The sequence below is a fragment of the Gymnogyps californianus genome, chromosome 1 (genome assembly GCF_018139145.2).
Source record: "Gymnogyps californianus isolate 813 chromosome 1, ASM1813914v2, whole genome shotgun sequence".
In the NCBI taxonomy this organism is placed as follows: Eukaryota; Metazoa; Chordata; class Aves; order Accipitriformes; family Cathartidae; genus Gymnogyps; species Gymnogyps californianus.
The window spans coordinates 41133758-41153125 of NC_059471.1; the positions used below are offsets into that span (position 1 = coordinate 41133758).

The 19368-nt window shown below is 38.8% G+C and overlaps 1 protein-coding gene across 6 annotated transcripts in view; it reads right to left on the bottom strand.

Annotated features, from left to right (window-relative positions):
- The window catches only part of PCDH9 (protocadherin 9), a 688564-nt gene that overhangs the window by 369702 nt on the left and 299494 nt on the right, over positions 1-19368 (bottom strand). The window contains exon 4 of one of the 6 annotated variants that reach the window (XM_050901149.1): positions 11985-12001. The exons of the other annotated variants lie outside the window; for them this stretch is intronic. Coding sequence (XP_050757106.1) covers positions 11985-12001 — 17 coding nt within the window. The remainder of the gene's footprint in view (positions 1-11984; positions 12002-19368) is intronic. 6 annotated transcript variants of the gene reach the window in all.

Here is a 19368-nt window from a genome sequence, read left to right on the forward strand (position 1 = left end):
TTCAAGAATTTATAACCATTTATCGTGTTGCATAACAATGTATTTGTATAAGACTAGGTAAACTATTTTGCTAAATAAAAGCAGCCTCAAATACTAGACCCCTGATCATTCCCCTTGCTATATTACCTTTTGGGTCTGTTCTAGACAGTTTCAACAACCTCTCTACAAGCAAATCTGCCACAGAAGGCTTTAGGTATAAGTGCTGTTGACATGAACCACTCAATGTCAGAGCCGGAGAGCTGACGATGATATACTCTTTCAAATAACACTACAGGCATGGTCAGTATGTTTAAAAAATACTTCTAAACTGAAATAAAACCAAATCCAATAATTTATTTTTGTTTTTACTAAACAAAACTTTTATTTTTCCTGAAATCATGCAAAAATGTTGTGCACTAATTCGAGGAAAAAATTAGTCATACTCTTGTCCAGCTGGACTAGATTTATATGATGGCTTCAGTCTCAGGCTACACTTAAGAATACTCATAGTTTTCATGTGATACAAAATGTGTGAGAGAGGTGAGAGGTGGTTACAAGCATTAAACTACACTTTGGACCAGTGTGAAGAGTAATTGAAGTTGTTGATTTTAATCTTTGAGTACCTTTATAGCTTAGATCTTATCTTCCTTAGAAGATACCTCTTTATCAGTGTCAGATGTAGCAAGAGATCGGAAGAAATCTTGTTAACAATCTCTTGATTCACAGCTGGAAAAGCCAGAATATATAAAGACTCTACAGAGGTAACTATTTGGAACTTCAGAAAGTTTGTTTTATCATATAAAGAGTGACACCATGACAACAGTTTCAGAAGTATAGCTACTACTTCTCTGACTCTTAGTCCAAACATTACTCCAAAAATCACAGTCAGTGACAAAAAATATTTAGACACAATGTAAGACATGGATTTGCCTTACAGACATGTGAATGTATGCTACGTTCAGCCTAACAACAGACCTGAAAGAAAAGGACATACATGATGACATTTACCAGTGTGAAAGAACAAGAGACATTCAACAAATTGCCGTTCAATGAATTACAGAAATTCTGATTTTTTTTCTATGCAGATATTTAATGTCTGGAGAATGCAATACACAGTGCTTTGGCAAGTAACATATCAAAAGAACAATCAAAAATGAACTGAGTAAAGACCCTAAATTTCTATTTAAGGTACAGTTAATATTCTGACCTGGGATTAAATATGATGTGTTTTTTAGTTCTCACAGCAGTTTCACTTCTTGGCTGAGATTCAACAATAAGATACAGATTTTGGATTTTAAGCACCACAGAATAATAAACAAATAAATATAGCCACATAGCTCTTCTTCTTCTAGAAGAAATTATTTCCCACAAGGCATTCTTGAGAACTTTGTCTAATCTAGCTTCAGATATCTGAAGAACTGACCGATACTTTCCTTGCTTTTTTCTGCAATATTTACATAAGCCAATTTAAAAATATCAACACTCATTGTACTGATATTTTCAGTGAAATTGATTTTAAATCCCTTCTATGTACAAATTACTGAGTAAATGCCTCTTTGTAAAAAAAGTTAAATAATTCTGCCTTCCAAAGATATCCAAAAAAGCATTTTTAGGGGCTATATTTTGCATATCCATTTAGCGCAAGCTATATATACTTATTTAAATTGAACTTTCCTTTAATGCCAGGCCCTTTTTTTTTCCACTTTCCTCAACACATCCAATATGTCAATATCTTTCTGATATTGAAGTATCTAGATTGGGAGTAGACTTCACAAATCCTGTGGATGAATATATTTTAGAAGCATTAAGTCATGAGCGGAAGAGCTCTCAATCCCCAGGTGTAATAAATCAGGAAAGGAAGGCAAGAGACTGGCATGGCTGAGTCGAGACCTGCTGGTCAAACTAAAGGGCAAGAAGGAAATGCACAGGCAGTGGAAGCAAGGACAGATATCCTGGGAAGAGTATAGGGACGCTGCCCGGTTATGTAGGGATGGGGTCAGGACGGCCAAGGTGCAGCTGGAGCTGAACTTGGCAAGAGATGCAAAGAATAATAAGAAGGGCTTCCATAGGTATATCAGCCAGAAAAGGAAGGTCAAAGAAAGTGTACTGCCCCTGATGAACAGGACTGGCAAACTGGTAACAACTAGACGAGGAGAAGGCTGAGGTACTCAACAAATTTTTTGCCTCAGTCTTCACTGGCAATCTCTCTTCCCCACACCTCTGGAGTGGATGGACTGCAAGACAGGGACTGGGGGAGCAAAGTCCCTCCCACTGTAAGAGAAGATCAGGTTCATGACCATCTGAGGAACCTGAACACACATAAGTCTATGGGACCTGACCAGATGCATCCCAGAGTCCTGAGGGAATTGGCTGATGTAGTTGCCAAGCCACTCTCCATGATATTTGAAAAGTCATGGCAGTCAGGTGAAGTCCCCGGTGATTGGAAAAAGGGATACATGACACCCATTTTTAAACACGCTAGAAAGGAGGACCCTGGGAACTACCAACCAGTCAGCCTCACCTCTGTGCCTGGGAAGATCATGGAACAGATCCTCCTAGAAGCTATGCTAAGGCACATGGAAGACAGGGAGGTGATTCGAGACAGCCAGCATGGCTTCACCAAGGGCAAGTCTTGCCTGACCAACCTGGTGGTCTTCTATGATGGAGTGACTACATCAGTGGATAAGGGAAGAGCTACAGATGTCATCTATCTGGACTTCTGTAAGGCCTTTGACACAGTCCCCCACAACCTCCTTCTCTCTCAATTGGAGAGGTATGGATTTGATGGGTGGACTGTTCGGTGGATGAGGAATTGGCTGGATGGTCACATCCAGAGAGTAGCGGTCAACAGCTCAATGTCCAGATGGAGATCAGTGATGAGTGGTGTCCCTCAGGGGTCCATATTGGGACCAGTACTGTTTAGTATCTTCATCAATGACAGAGACAGTGGGATTGAGTGCACCCTCAGCAAGTTTGCAGATGACACCAAGCTGAGTATGCGGTTGACACACCTGAGGGACGGGATGCCATCCAGAGGGACCTGGACAAGCTTGAGAAGTGGGCCCATGTGAACCTCATGAGGTTCAGCAAGGCCAAGTGCAAGGTTCTGTACCTGGGTTGGGGCAATCCGTGGTATCAATACAGGCTAAAGGATGAAGGGATTGAGGGCAGCCCTGCCAAGAAGGACTTGGGGGTACTGGTGGATGAAAAACTGGACATGAGCTGGCAATGTGCGCTCACAGCCCAGAAAGCCAACTGTATCCTGGGCTGCATCAAAAGAAGTGTGGCCAGCAGGTCAAGGGAGGTGTTTCTCCCCCTCTGCTCTGTGCTGGTGAGACCCCACTTGGAGTACTGCATCCAGCTCTGAGGTCCCCAGTATAACAAAGACATGGACCTGTTGGAGCGGGTCCAGAGGAGGACCACAAAAACGATCAGAGGGATGGAATACCTCTCCTATGAGGAAAAGCTAAAAGAGTTGGGGTTGTTCAGCCTGGAGAAGAGAAGGCTCTGGGGAGACTTTATAGCAGCTTTTCAATACCTAAAGGGGGCTTATAAGAAAGATAGGGGCAGACTTTATAGTAGGGTCTTTAACGATAGGACAAGGGATAATGGTTTTAAAGTAAAAGAGGGTAGATTTAAACTAGTCATAAGGAAGAAATTTTTTACGATGAGGGTGGTGAAACACTGGAACAGGTTGCCCAGAGAGGTGGCAGATGCCCCATCCCTGGAAATATTCAAGGTCAGGTTGGACGGGGCTTTGAGTAATCCGATCTAGTTGAAGATGTCCCTGCTCATTGCAGGGGAGTTGGACTAGATGACCTTTAAAGGTCCCTTCCAACCCAAACCATTCTATGATTCTATGACTGACAAATTAGAAACTTCAATAAATAACATCTACAACACCAGAAATTCTACCATATAATCTCTAGGAGTACATCTTGCCAAACCATATGTTTGCTTTATTTTAAAATAGGCTTAGAGGCTAGTGTTTGACTCGGTTCAGTTTTTCTGCTACTTCCATACCTAGTTCTCACTTGTTAGTGACAAAGACAGCAACTATGGATTAAAATCAGCTACACTGCCTTTACCATTTACAGTTTTAAGTTCATTTTTGAGGCTGAGATTCAGCTGACCTTAGACATACAAAAGCTGGACTTTGTCCTGGAAATGAGTACACTCCTGGAGCATCTCACTTCACTTATCTTCGAGAACTTACTGAAGAAAAAAAGAAATGTTCTCTGAAAATTTACACCTACTCTAGAGAAAGCTTGTGATAACTAGCTTAGAATATACAAATACCTTTTAGGTAGACAAAGGTAGGAAAGAGGAAGCCCATCCTTAGTTTTCAAAATGTAATGGATGAGAAATTAGCCCCACAGAACAACACAACACCTGAAATGACAAGCAATCTCCCTCCATGCTCAGACATCCCCCAACTGCAAAGCAATTCCTTTGATTGTTTTTGGTTCAAGATCAGCTGATAGATCAAATGAATTGAAAAGCTGTCCTTGAATGTTATTCCTTATCCAGATCCTGTGCCAAGCCCCGAACAGATGGATCAAGCATCAGATTCAGCATTCCTGAATTGGGATCTGAAAGGATGAAGGAATATTTGAGTCCCTGAATTAATTCATTTGGCCTGGCAGAGGCTGTGAAAAACAAACAAATGGGCAGTAAGAGTATTTTATTTTCTGGGACCTAAATGGAGGTCAGCTCGTTCAATCTAAGTTTCTAGATGTATCAGATGGTGATCATTACTTAGTTCATTACCTACCTTTATATTAAGGGGTTAAATATAATGTACTTTTTTTGGTGACACTCCCTATGCAGCTCATATAATTTTTACAGATTTTGTTTTTCAAGACAGAGCAGGTTGATAGAGCTGTTGCAAATTTATTCCGTACAATTGATGTATGAGTTTAAATTTGCACAGGAAAACTTGCATGAAAATTTGTCATGAATTCCTTTCCTTCAAAATTACAGATGTTCACTGTTCCCAGAAGTTTTACTCTCCTAAGTCATCTTCATTGATATAGCCACAAAAAATCTATACTTACAAATCATGAGAAAAAAAGAGAGACTTCTGAGAAGGCCCTTCCACTCTATGGACACTCATGTATAAGCTTGAAAGCCTGATTTCATTATTTTTTAATCTTCAGGTGGAGTTAAAAATGAAATAAAAATCAATCTTAGTGCTGTACTCCAGAATGAAACTTGACCTTGCAATTCATCTGTTCCTACTGTGCTTACAAGTTACAGCTGTCCATCTTTCTTCAGGCATAATTTGACATTTTACAAAAATCATGGTAAAGCTTCCACGGATTTCATGCTAGCATTCTGGGGTTCAATAACTTGTTTCAGAGAGCCCAGGCAGCAGTCCATCTTTCGACAGATCCTGCCAGTGTTTGTAAACCTAACGTCATTAACGCTTGCAATTCAGAATGCCTCTTATGTGGGGTGCTGAGCTGTAGTTTGTTTTCACAATAAACTAATTTATATTTTCCTCACAGAAGCAAAGACAACAGAATCTTTGTGGATTACACAGCATGACCTGTATAAATAGAATAAGGAAGCAGCTGGTTCCAAGGGAAAGAATCATGAAGTATCACATGATAACACAATATAACGAAATATATGCAGAATTGAAGCTGTGCACCCTAAGTCTCATTACACAAGACGTGAAAAATTGCCATTGACCTAATGGAAGTTGCACATAATATGCAGACAGTGATTTTAGGCCCTCTGAATGCTGCAGTATTAGGATAAAGATTTGGGGCAGGATCATATACTTTGTAATTTTCAATCCGTTGTAAGTCTTAATCTAGTCACTGCAATAGAAGTGTAAAACAATCTTTAGAATGATTAGTTCTTTATTTCAACGTGTCAAATTTATTTCAAAATCAGTATTACTTATTATATAAGTATGAAATGCTTGGAGGGGAGTATGTTCATTGCAGAGATCTTAGGGCCTTTAATAATACAAAAACAATACATGTGTTCCTCTCTCATCTTTTTGTTTTATTTTGTTCAAAAGCTTCCTAACGCCATGTTTCCACATCTTTAAATACCATTACAAAAGAAATTTGTAACCTGACAAATGAGAAATTTGTTTCTAAATATGCCACAGATCTCTGTAAAGACCCGTAAAGGACATTAGGTGTCTAGGTACCTACTCTCAAGGTAGACTTCATGAAGAAGCTGCACACCTAAATTCTGTAATATATTGAGCTTCTTGGAATGGAATTTGCAACTGTGTGCTGGGACAGGCAGATAGTGCTGGTCATGGAGGAGAAGAGCTATGCTGATCAATAGGAAACACCCAATAGACGTATATTTCTCTCCTGGACTTGATCATACCTGCAATCTTGAGCTAAACATCTCTGTGAGACTACAGTTTAAAACTTAATTAATTCACTTCTCCTTTAATTTCCATGCATTTGTTCACAAAAAAATTGTCTTTTTTCTTTTTCTTTTTTTTTCTTCTTTTTTTTTTTTTTTTTTTTTAAATATGGGAGTTGGGTTAGAGGTTACAACCTGAATTTTTGCCCTGGATTCTATACCTTTCTTTTAAAATTGCTTTTGCATTAAAATCTTTGGGCAAATAACAGTATTGGAACTGAACCCAGAAAATGAAGAGCACACACTTGCCAGAATGACTGAAAATATGCTACTAAGCCATGATTCCTTTTGTTTGAGCTCTTTCTCTTTTCCTACACCGCAAATCTTGAGGTCCCTGCCATACAGAAACTGCACTAGCTTCAAGGAAAGGCACTAAGTGTCTGTGATGCTAGATTCATTGCCCAATATGATTTCACTGAATAAATACGATACGTTCAAAACTTTAATTCTGCACATGCGAAGTAAAAGAATATGCACTATGATCGTTATGTGACAGGTCATGACACATGCTCCTCCCTGGACAGTGCTCTGCTCTGTCCCAACAGAACGCTGCACATCACTGTGCTGGAGTCTGTATTGCAGATTGGCTCTGCCTTCGTCCATCTCCAAGCAAAAATGGTGATGACTGGCTGGTGCTTCATGCTGTACTCAGCGCAATCATCACATGCTACGCATTCGTAAAATCCACTTGCTGGATGATATATCTTCTCACAGGGATTGTTCACAGAGGTGAACATTTTGTGCCTAAACATATCTGGAATTCACAGGTCTGACAACAAAATATTTAGTTCAGCCAGTTAGGGTGTTGCCTCTGTGCATCCACAGTGGCAGATTTTTAGATAGATAAACCTTACCTGAAAAACCTTAGGTACTTACAGACTCTCCAGCATCAAAGCTATAAAGTAATTTGGTTTGTTTTTCCTTTGAATTGCCTTCTACAGCTTAGATGCTAACCTCTTTAAACACCAATCTAAGTCTGAAAATTTGCTCTCTCACTGTTTCTATAGTTGTTCCAATTTTTAGTTGTACTTCCAACCTTAGATAAAAGCCAAATTCTCATGCCAAACACTTATTACTTTGATAAACAGTTCTCTGCTTACATGTATGTACATTCTGTTGTCATAAAAAAATAAAAAATGGCAGAAGGTAACTTAAAATTACTACGTGATTTTAAAAAAAGAAATTACCCCAGCTAGCCAAAGAAGACACCCCAAAGGAAATTTAAGGAAGAAATCCCATAGGTCAATTTGAGATTTGTAATGTTCATGAAAAAAAACCAAAACCTCAACCCCAAAAAACAAAGAAACACTTCTTGCTGATATTGTAATTAATTTCAGTTTTTACCTCCTTTGACAACAATATGGAAAAGACATGGCCAGCTGTAATCACAGACAATGATGAATTATTTCAGTATTAGTATAATTAACTTAACCTCTTAGGGTTTTCTTCGTTATCCTTTGCATACTTTTTTTGAAGCTGAGGGTCACTAGCAGTTCATAGGCCACCATTTGAAAACCAACTATGGCCTTATGTTCTGGGATTAATATTGAAGTAGTAATTAAAGTACAGTAAGAAATACAGAAAGATGATCTAATTTACTGCTCCCGGCTTTTCATTCCATTAAACTCCAAACTTACAGTGAATAACAGCATGTCAAAGCAATCTCCAGTTGCTTAACGAACGCCTAGCAAAAAGGTTTAGGTAAAAAAGGGTAAGCTTTCACTTTCTGAGTTCTCCTTTCACATTGGAAATATTCTAAATGTGCTGGAAGGGCTTAAATGGTTTCTCTCTATAGTCTGAACTCGTGACGTTAAACTCAAAACCAATTTTGCATTGACTTTCATCAGAGCAAGATCAAACACCTACTCTTCCTTCAGACCTACTTCCAGCAGGAAACATTCAGCCAACTGGAATAAAATAAAAGCATGACATAAGAGGTTCCCCGAAAGAGCCTTCAATGTTAGTCGTACCTGTAATGGAACAGTGTTATCAAAAGGTGTTTGCCTTCGACACAAAGCTACATTTCATAACCCATGGCTGCAACGAGTATTGTGCAGCGCATCTGTCAGGGGCCTTCATGCAAGTAGTGATCTTTGCTACAAGCAGGCACCCATCGCTCCCACCTTCTCCCAACATCATGGTGTCTAATTTTTGTCCCTCTAGCCTTTGCTTTCTGCCACTGTAATACTGCCAAACGCTATTCTGTTACATATTGCTTACCCTGCCTGGTTTTTGGTACCATAGACATCTGGAGGCTGGATTTACATGGTAAAATGGATAGGGGCACTGTCAGGCTCTCAGAAAATCTGAGTTCTGTTATCAGGCCTGTTGGTGACTTCCTGGGACACTTTGCTCACTTTCTTAACTGATCTCTGCATACTAGCTTTTACATGAGTAATAATATATATAAAAATAATCTATACACATGGCTATATGTAGATAACATTATAGCTGAGAACAGTCTTTATTTGGTTTAGGTTTTTTCTTTCCCCCCACTTAAATCCATTAGTAAGATGGGAGAGGGAAATTTACATCATGTTAAAATAACTGTCTTAATTTCATTGCTAACATTCAGTTTAACTAATTGCCATATTAATTCATCAAGAACATTTTAATTTTTTTTTTAACACAAAAAAGGTAAAGAAATTTTGTGGAAAACATGAACTGGCCCACATTAATTTTGTATGTAGTGAGTATGAATAATGTATTTTTGTACTTATCATTTTGTGTTGTATAAATTCGTCTTTGGCCTTTTACCTTCCACCAATGATATGATTTAATCACTAGCCTGGTTTAAATCAGCAGCAGTGAAGGGTGTCAGAGAAACAGGCATAGCAGCTGGAATCTTGTCAGAAATTCTGTGTTAAATATCTATTTTTGCTGGGTTTTTTTTTTCATTTGATATTTCTGACTTTGTAACATTATAGTATAAGGTAACAAGCAATGCTCTGTTAAGCATACTAATTCTCCCCTCCCAGTATCAAAGCTTGATAGAATAATGTCATGTGATATGGCAAAAGGCTGGAGAATGAGGAATGAGTAAAACAGAAAAACTGAACCTAGATGTCAGTTTGGCATGCAATCAAAGCTGTCGACTTCTAACCACTGCAGCTGTCTAGGCTTTGGTTAACCTCTCATTGATTTCCCCAAATAGGATTTCATCTAAAGCACCGAATTAAAAACTGAGACTGAGGGCTGGTTCTGTAAATTGAAAAGTGTACAAATGAATTGCTAGCAAATATACTTGGCAGCTTTCACTTTTGTAAAGCATCTGATTCTGAACCTAACAAAAGTTGGTAGAGGTTAGGTTGTTTTTTGGGAGGAGGGGAAACAGAAAGAGCATTAAGCAAAATGTAATGATTCATTTTACTCTATGTTAAGGAAGTATTTAGTGAGTAAAGGGTAGTTATTAATGGATTTATTGTTTCTGACAATAGAATGGTATAATGAAAAAAAAAGCCCAGTGGAGATCATCTGGAGAAGAAAAAAAAGAAGAAAAAAACCCCAAAAGCCAAAAAAAACCCCTCTTGTAATAAATCCCTGTGATCTGCAGTACATTGTCATGCTGAAGAACATGCAGTAACAGCCATTTCACTTTGTGCTATTTCCTGATTGCTACATTCATGTACCCAAGCGTATATACCCAATCTTCTAAAGGAAGGTCCAGGCTGTGAGGGTTTACAGTGCTGCAATATATAAGACATATGACAGCTCAAAACAGCACTGTATTAAACCCAGAAAATTGATTTAAAAGAATCAGCACTGTTGAAACATTTCAGAATAAAATACTTTCCATTCCTTTCCTACAAAGATCACTGACTGCTTATCCACTCTATCCCTATCCATGAAGCTTCATTAATCCTAAACCAGAAACAATTAATCTGATACATCATGCATGCAAAAAAATTGAAACCTCTCTCTTCATATTTTGGATCCTCAGAGGCTACTAAATTCACTACAAATGTTTGATCCTACTCTGCTCAAATCAGGTGAATCATCACAAATGAGGAAAACTTTTCAAAGCTACTAAGTAATGTCTGTGTATCTCACCCTGATGAAGGGAATAGTAACAAAGCTTTTACCCAGAACAGACTAAATTTCTACAGATGAGAGGAATCACTGGCACATACTTGGGCAACTTCCAGTTCAGTCAAATAGAGTGGGTAAAATCCAGAAGCATTATGAAGGTCAATGGCAAATGTCCGCCGACTTTAATCAGGATGAAGGTATCCTTATCTATGCTTCTTCAGTCATTGACAAAGATGGTGCTGAACTACATTTTATGTATCACTTCTGTTTATCCCCACAAGACATTCTTGATAGCCTATACTGACATTTCATGTCCTTATTCAATTTCTGCATCTGAAAGCTTATCAAATTCTGCCCTCAGTGACAACCATGTGAGCTGTTTTTTTACAGGTCTTGCTGAGGACATAATCTGATGCCACATGGCACAAAAAAGACGGACAAAAATGTTAGGCATCCATATACCAATTCAATCTCTGTGAGCAGAGTTTTCCCAAGTTTCTTTAACAAATTCACTGGATATGATTTGGAAAAAATGACAAAAAAAAAAACCCCAAACAAACAAAAAACCCAAACCAAAACAAACAAAAAAAACCCAGGATGAACTTCAAGGCTGTGTTTCAACTCTAGGCTTAGACATCCAAAGTTAGGCATGCACAATATAGGTGCTTAAGCTCCAGTTAGAGGCAATGAAGTACTAAGACTTCATTCAGTTGTCTAAACACGGGGTCTGCTAATATTTAAGATACTATAAAGTATGCTGCATGTGCATGCTCTCTAATACAGTCAACTACCCACTGAGAAGCATATAAGACAGGATACCTAAGAAACAACATCTCAGGTAAACATAAACAGAAAAAAAAAAAATTCTTTCTGTGACACTATAATCTTCAATCAAAGGAAATGCACATCCCCCCCCAGAAGAGTAAAATTGATATTATTGTGAATCACGCTTGTACCCTTTTTTTATCCTACTCCACCTTTGCATTTAACACTAGATCGTAAAACCTTTGAATTATGGAACATAATGTTCTTTTTAATTCTCTCCTCCTCCAAGGGAATATGCAACTGAAAGCATTTCCTTCAGTATGGAAAGTAAATTTATTTTAATAGGTATAGGACAGATGAAGAAAACTTGTGAAGAACTGTTTTCATGCATACTTCCTCGCCTCTCCCACCTACAATGATAATTATTGGTTTAAGAAAACAAAATAGCATAAATAATGGTACATAAACAGGAATGTCCAAGAAACTTCTCATACAAATATACTATCAAACAAAACCACTTGGATAACATCTGTGGCATCCTCCTCAAAAAAGACTGGCATCTGAGTAACGTTAAATAATAGATATATCTTCCTTAAAATATCCAGATGAATGAAAATGATCTTTTTTTCCCCCAAGAAAAGCAGCTTTTAAACAAAATAAATCTGTCGGAGTATTTAAAAATGTCTTTTTTGATAGTACAATTCAGTACTACAGTTCAAATGTGTTTATAATACTATATGTTCATGATTTTTAAAATTTATTTTATGTATGATTATAGGAAGAAAAGAACATGAACGTTGTATCTCTTTAACTCCTGTGTTTTGAATCCCTATACAGGACCAGCCTTTCCAAAACATTTCAACACCTTCTTTACAAAGAAGAATAAACCACCACCATCAAATTGGCCAGGCATATGTATGACTGCTTTCTGTTTCACACTTCAGTGATGTTCAAAAAAACAAAAACACATTGTACCATTTGAAAAATCAGACTGAAAGATAAGAGTGCCAGTAAAGCATGTAGGAGGTAAAAGCCAAAGACAATACTCCCAAACAAAAAGATAATTATTCAGGACTTTAAGAAGTTTTTTACATTCTCCTCTTTCTCTTGCTGTGCACAAATGCATAACAATATATACAAAGTGTCTGTTCTCTTCATGAACTTGCATACAGCATTTAAGCATGGGCAGACACTAAATATACGCATAGATATTTTGTATGTACACATTAAATATACATATAAAAATATTTCTATGTCATGTTATATTTAATGAAGTGGGGCAAGACCCAGCCTTGCAGAGAAGCTTGGTAATCTAGTGAAAGGGGCTTTAAACATCTGGAGATGGTGGACAAAGGATCTGAAACTTAGAGGAGGGATAGCAGAAAGCGAGAAAGTGCTCAGGAGCAAGCATGACACACGAGGAACGTCCCCTGTGAACACTGCGCAGCTTGGGGGCTCACCTCAAGTGCCTGCACACAAACACATGCAGAGTGGAAAACAAATCGCGGGCAACCCATACAGGCTCCTCAGGACAAGTGAAGAGGAGAGGTTGCGCCCCATGGAAAAGGGCAGTTCGAATTCACGGAGCTTTGCACTGGAGGTGACCAACCAGTCCAGAGCCGATGGGTCAAGATCAGGGTGGGTGCAGTGATGAGTGTCTGATAAAGACTGATTGATCAAGAAGAGGAAATGAAGCCTCCTTTAGAAAACAGGGGGAAGCCTCACAATCACAAGGGTGGTTCTCAGGGGGGATACGAACAATCCCGACATCTTCTGAAAGGGCAAAATGGTGGAGCACAAAAATTTCAAGAGATTTCTGGCAAGCATCAAGAACTGTTTTTTTGATACAGGTGTACAGGTGGCTGACAAACTGACCAGAGGCAACACTCAGTTGGACCTATTACTCAAAATAAAAAAAAAAAAAAAAAGGGAAAAGAATTATAAACCTAGACTTTTAGAAAAGCAGATTTAAACTTGTTCAGGGATCAACTTGTTGGGGGCTAATGGGAGACTGCCCTGGAGGGTAAAGAAGCTCAGGAGAGCTGATTGATCATCAGTGACAACTTCCTCAAAGCACAGGAAAAGTCCAGTGAGATGCCCAGGAAGTCGAACAAGCACAGCATAAGGTCAGTGTGGATAATGGGGAAATCCTGACTGAACTCAGCTGAATTACAAAAGCCAATACTCTCTTGGAGTTGATACTAGTGAGGACTATGAAGCATAAAAAGAAAGTTATACTATCAGCAAAAGGAAGACAAAGGAAAATGTGGGGCCACCACTCAAAGTGGTAGGGAACCAAGTGGCAAAGGACACAGAAAAAGCTGAGGTACTAGATGCCTCCTTTACCTCAGTTTCTACTGGTAAGGACTGCCTCAAGCCTCCCAGATCCTCTGAGCCTCTGCCAGAGGAGACTGAAGAATTACCCATAGTAGAAGATCAAGGTAGAAACCAATTAAGTAAATTGAACATAGGACAAGATGGGATGCCTCCAACAGTGCTGAGGAAGACAGACAATGTCATTGCAAGGTCACTGTCTATGATCTTACGAAGGTCTGGGTGATCAGGGTAGGATTCTTATGACTGGAAAAATTGCCTGTTTTTGAAGAGAAGGAGGAGGATCATTGGGGGAACTGTAGGCCAGTCAACCTAGCCTCACTAACTTGGCAAATCCTCCTGGAAGCCACATCCAGGCACATATAGTAGGAGGAGGAGACTGGAAAAAGCCTTCATGCATTTACCAATGGCAGAGTGTGCTTGACCAGCCTGATTGGCTTCTGTGATGAGATGGTTGCCTTGGTGAAAAAAGGGTACCTTGATGTTAGCAACACTTTTTTTTGTCCATACTAACAACTTGATGAAAATGGGGTTTGGATGGGTGGACTACCAGGTGGCTGGAAAAATTGCTTGGACTGCCAGGTTCAGAAGGTTGTGATCAGAGGTGTACAGTCCAACAGGTAGCTGGTTAATAGAGGTGGATAATGGGGTCAATGCTGCCTTTGCATCTGGTATCTTGACTAATAAGCTGGATCAGAGTGCATCCTCTGCAAGTGCACAGATGACACCAAGCTGGGGACAAGCACTCTGCATGCTGGAAGGCCAGGCTCCTATTCAGAGGGAGCTTGACAGGCTGGATAAATGGGCAACAGGTACCTCAAGAAGCACAGCAATGGCAAACACGGAGTCCTGCCCCAGGAGGGAATAACCCCATGCAGCAATGCAGGCTGGGGACCAACCAGATAGAAACCAGCTTTGCAGCAAAAGACTTGTTGGTCCCAGTGGACATCCATTTGAGCATGAGTCAGCAGTGTGTCCTTAAACAAAGGACAAACTGCATCAGTAAAAATATAGTCAGAAAGCTCAGGGAGGCAATTCTTCCTTTCTATTCAGCGTGTCGTTCTCTTTACCCAAGTAACAAGTGATAGGATGAGAGGAAATGGCCTCAAGTTGCGTCAGGGGAGGTTTAGATTGGATATTAGGAAAAATTTCTTTACTGAAAGGGTTATCAAACATTGGAACAGGCTGCCCAGGGAACTGGGTGAGTCACCATCCCTGGAGGTATTTAAAAGAGGTGTAGATGTGGCACTTAGGGACATGGCACTTAGGGACACTGCTGACTTGGCAGTGTTAGGTTTACAGTTGGACTCGATGATCTCAAAGGTCTTTTCCAACCTAAATGATTCTATGGTTCTATGTATGACACTGCATGTAGAATGACGTGTCCAGTTTTGAGCTCTCCAGTACAAGAAAAACACTGAAGTAAGCCCAGCAAAGGTTTGCTATGTTGTTCAGGAGGCTGGAGAGTATAAAGAAGGCCTCTGAGAGCTGCATGTGCTCACCCTCAAGATGTGAAAGTTATTGCAGTTTTAGCCACTTAACAGGAGGGCCTGGAGAATATGTAGCCAGACTCTTTTTGCACAGTGATAGGATGAGAAGTAACAGAGACAAGTTGCAACAAGGAAAATTCTAATTTGATATGGAGGAACACATTTTCACAAGGATGATCAAACGCTGGAACAGGCCGCCCAGTGAGGCAGTGGCAAGCCTTGGAGATAGCCTTGGAGATATTCAAAACTTGATTGGACAAGGCCATGAATAACCTGATCTAAATTAGCCTTCTTTGGGTAGGACATTGTATCAAATGACCTCTGAAGGTCCCTTCCAACTTAGATTACTCTATGATAATAGAACAGTACTCCATGCATATAGCAAGACTATTAAGAATAATCACATGCCTAGCCTTAATATATTTAATACTTTTCTTTTTTATGTAATATTTCAATGGATAACAAATCATTTTTTCTGTGTAATACACAGAAAAGCTAATCATACCTCAAAGCTAATCTCTTTAAACATTACACATTTTAATATTAGAACTATTTTTAACTACTTAAAGTGTTCTGATGATGCTATTAGAAATAGTATCAGATAAATAATCTGACAGAGACGGTATGAAAAGAGTTGATGTTGCAATAACTTCAAAAAACTGCACTACTTTGTATATAAGCTTCATTTCCACAAAAACAAACAGGAGATGTTAAAAAAAAAACCCAATAACAACCACAACCAATCAAAAAAACACACCAACTTCTCCCTCTACTGTCTCTTGTATTGGTTTCATTAAGGTCACACAGAAAGTACAGCTAGTGGCTTCAGATCATTCTTTCAGGGTAGAGGGTGATTCAGTTGGAGGCAAATCTATTTGCAGGAAACAACTGACAACCCCAAATTAATCTAGTGTATCTTATAAAGGGATCACTGAGTCACAGAAAGTTTATGGAATTTTGAGAAAGAGGAAAAAGTTCAGGAAACTTGAGTCAAACCCACATTGTACTGTCCTCTCTTCCTTCAGAGTGGAAATCCTCAAGTGAAGGACATTTTCAGAATACAGATTGGAAAACCACAATAAAATTTGATTGCAAGGATGTTTTTTCTAATTGTGGTTATGACATTTAAATTAACACCAACAGTTTGATTACTCAACTCTTCTCCTCCTCCATGATGGATAAATATTTAATGAGAATAATCTCCACTGTGATCGTGAACAGCGTAAAGAAGTTAATTTCGCCTCTATTTTTTCTCAAGTCCCTGAGAAACCAGGTATAATCTCAGGAGTTACAGAATAACTAGCTTTCCTCCAAATCTCTTTGTAAGTATTTACCAGAAAGCTAATATTTATTTAGATATACCTAAAGGAACTTTACTACCCCTGGAGAAATCCTGCTGAACTTTACACAGGGCAACCATATTTAGAGTCAGGAACAGTACAGAATAAGTGCAATTTTGGACTTAAGCTAGGTCTTCAGTCTTAGTTACAGACGCAATTGCTCAAAGCCTTAGTCTGCCTGACTCAGATGTACTGATAACACCTCGTTATCAGTAGCACTGGAAGGAACACATGAGGCTCCTTTCAAAACCTGATATGAAGAAATCCACACAGGGGACTATTATATTATTTCTGCTAAGAAAATATGCCTCAAAAATATCTCAAGAAATCCAGCAGCCAACGAAGTTATTATTAACCTACGACTTCTTTTTAGTTCTATATTTAATTACAGTATATTGTATCATGAAGAGAAGCTAGAGGTAGAAGAATGCTATTAAAACTATATAACCCTTCTAGTGTAGGAACTAGAGTAGATCCCCAACAGAGAGGGGGGAAAAAACAACCAAAACCCCACATATTTTAAAATATTAAAATATTACTTAAATATAAAAATTCATGACTGACACTCTTTTCTCTTATATACTATATACAGAGAGAGAGACAGAGAGCTATAGGATAAAGGAACATCTTATTATTTTATTCACTAAGAATGGAAGCATTATACAGTTTAAGAGAGAAAGAAAAACAGGAGTATATTGAAGTACTGACAGACAGCAGCATCCTGCTTCCAATGGCAGACTCCTAGCAAATGTCTTCACCCAGAGACAAAAAGATGCACTCTTTATACAAGATTATGATTTGCACTAGATGCCAAAACAAGGGTGAGAGAGAACATCTAGATTTACATTCCCGTATGAGCCATTAGACCTGTCATAAGAACGCTCAGGCAGACACTAGAATACTTTTCCTTAACATCGCAAGAGAAAAGAGCAGGTGAAGAGGATAATATGTAAGAGCAGTCTGGAGGCACAGTTCATCATGCGGACAGAGAGACTTGGCCTAACCATTTCAATTAATACATCTCATATACTTCAAATTTTCTACACATATCACGCTCTTAATTTACTAAAACGTAAGGGAACTAGTTGATGAAAGTATTGGAATATTGTATAACAAAACAAGAATGGATCTGTCTTCACCCCAGTAGGGCACTTGGTTTTCCATATGCTGCTTCATGTGCTTCTGCTGTGCATCTGTCTCACAGAAAACATTAGATGGTTAGATTCACTATCAATTACAGGCTGGAATAAGTTTGATTTCAATTACAGCAGGAGAGGAAAACAGCTGGGATCCCTAAGGGGAGGTGCAGACACCAAGGGGGTGAATCAAAAATCAGAATGGTACATTGCATGCTGCTAATTAGGGAGAAAAATGAAGTCAAGATATATATGTAAACATTTATTTTTATATAAACCTGAGGTTGCTCAGTTTCACTTCAACCACATTTGAGACAGAAGAGTAATACCTCATTGACCAGCATCTATTTTGATTCATTTGAAAGAGCTGCTTCACAAGTAATTTTAATGATGGTTCTAAACCAAAAAGCAGCTTACATTTGAAAACAAAGTCATAATAAAATCTAATTACAAAGAAGATCAGTGTTTGTCCAACATCCCTGAATTACATTCAAGTTAAGAGATTTCTTTTACCAGCTAATAGGCACAGAGAGTTATGATCAGAACAAAATACAAATTGGGGAAACTTCTGACAGGTTTAATAACAATATCTGTATATGCAGATTCCAAAAAATACAATGTACAGAGCATTCCTCTTCTCAGAATCTTGACTCTAGCAATTATTATCATCTAGCTTGAACAGCAGAGAAAAAGTAACGTCTTTTTTTTTTCTTTTTACAGGAAAAAAAAAAATCCTGCATGATCTACTGTTTGGAAACCAAGTCATTTATATGGAACATATTCAAATGAGATACTTGAATCTCATTCTTTCCTTTAACCTTAGCCCATTTCCTATAGCTCTGCATCTCTTTCCTCTCTTGAAGAAAGATTCTGTTACTTTAGGACAAGCTCAGTCATAAGCTTCATGGTCATAATATATCCTTCACAAATCTGCCTCCTGCTTTTGATTATTCCATGTAGTTTTTCTCCCTCTTATACATGCATACTCACAGATTTTTGTGTTTATGTGGGGTGGGAGGGGGTGTTTCCACCCCAAAGGAACAGATGTTAATGTTATCAAAGCCAAAGTACCATTATATTCCTAGAAGGGATCATTTTGAACATTTCACAAGATAGAGTCTACCCAAAAGCATTGCTCAGATAAATGGGACCATGAACACATCTGCCCAGCTGCAAATAACAAAAATAACCTGATATGAGAGGGAAAACAAAGCTGCATTAGCTGAACTCCATCATATAATTGTTGCTGACTTCACACTTCTGTAACACATTTGGGTTGGGAGACCAGAGTTACAGAAACCTCAGTGATAACTGCTAGTTGGCCTTACATATGGATGATATCAAGGAGATTGGCCTGAGGCTACGTGACTAGTGAGGCCACATGGCTCACTAGCTTGGCTTATAGTGGCTTACACCAACAACATGATTTATAAAGCAATAAACAGTTAAGACAATAACTCCTCATGATTTATAAAGCAATAAACAGTTAAGACAATAACTCCTTACATCCATGGGCATCCAGCATCACATAGGAGGCTGAGCCTGAACCGTGCAAACAGGAGTCCAGCTGACAACCAAGACCCAGACATGTTGCGCAGTTGAAGTGAGCATCCTGTACCCCTGCATACTGGTCTGAACTGGGCTGGAGGAAATGCAGCTTTGACTGGTGTCTGTGTGTGTGTGTGCGCACGCATGTATGTGTGTTGTAGAATAGGTTTCTTAAAAGACAAATCGCTATCCACGCGCTACCATCCCTCCCACATGCTAAATACATTTTAGATTATTCATCACTGAGTGTTGTGTTTCCATTCCTGCATCCATCCCACCCCAGCCCAGTGCCCCCACAAAATCGTGCTGTCTGAACTGCTGCTTAATCAGCTACACCAGACACTTACC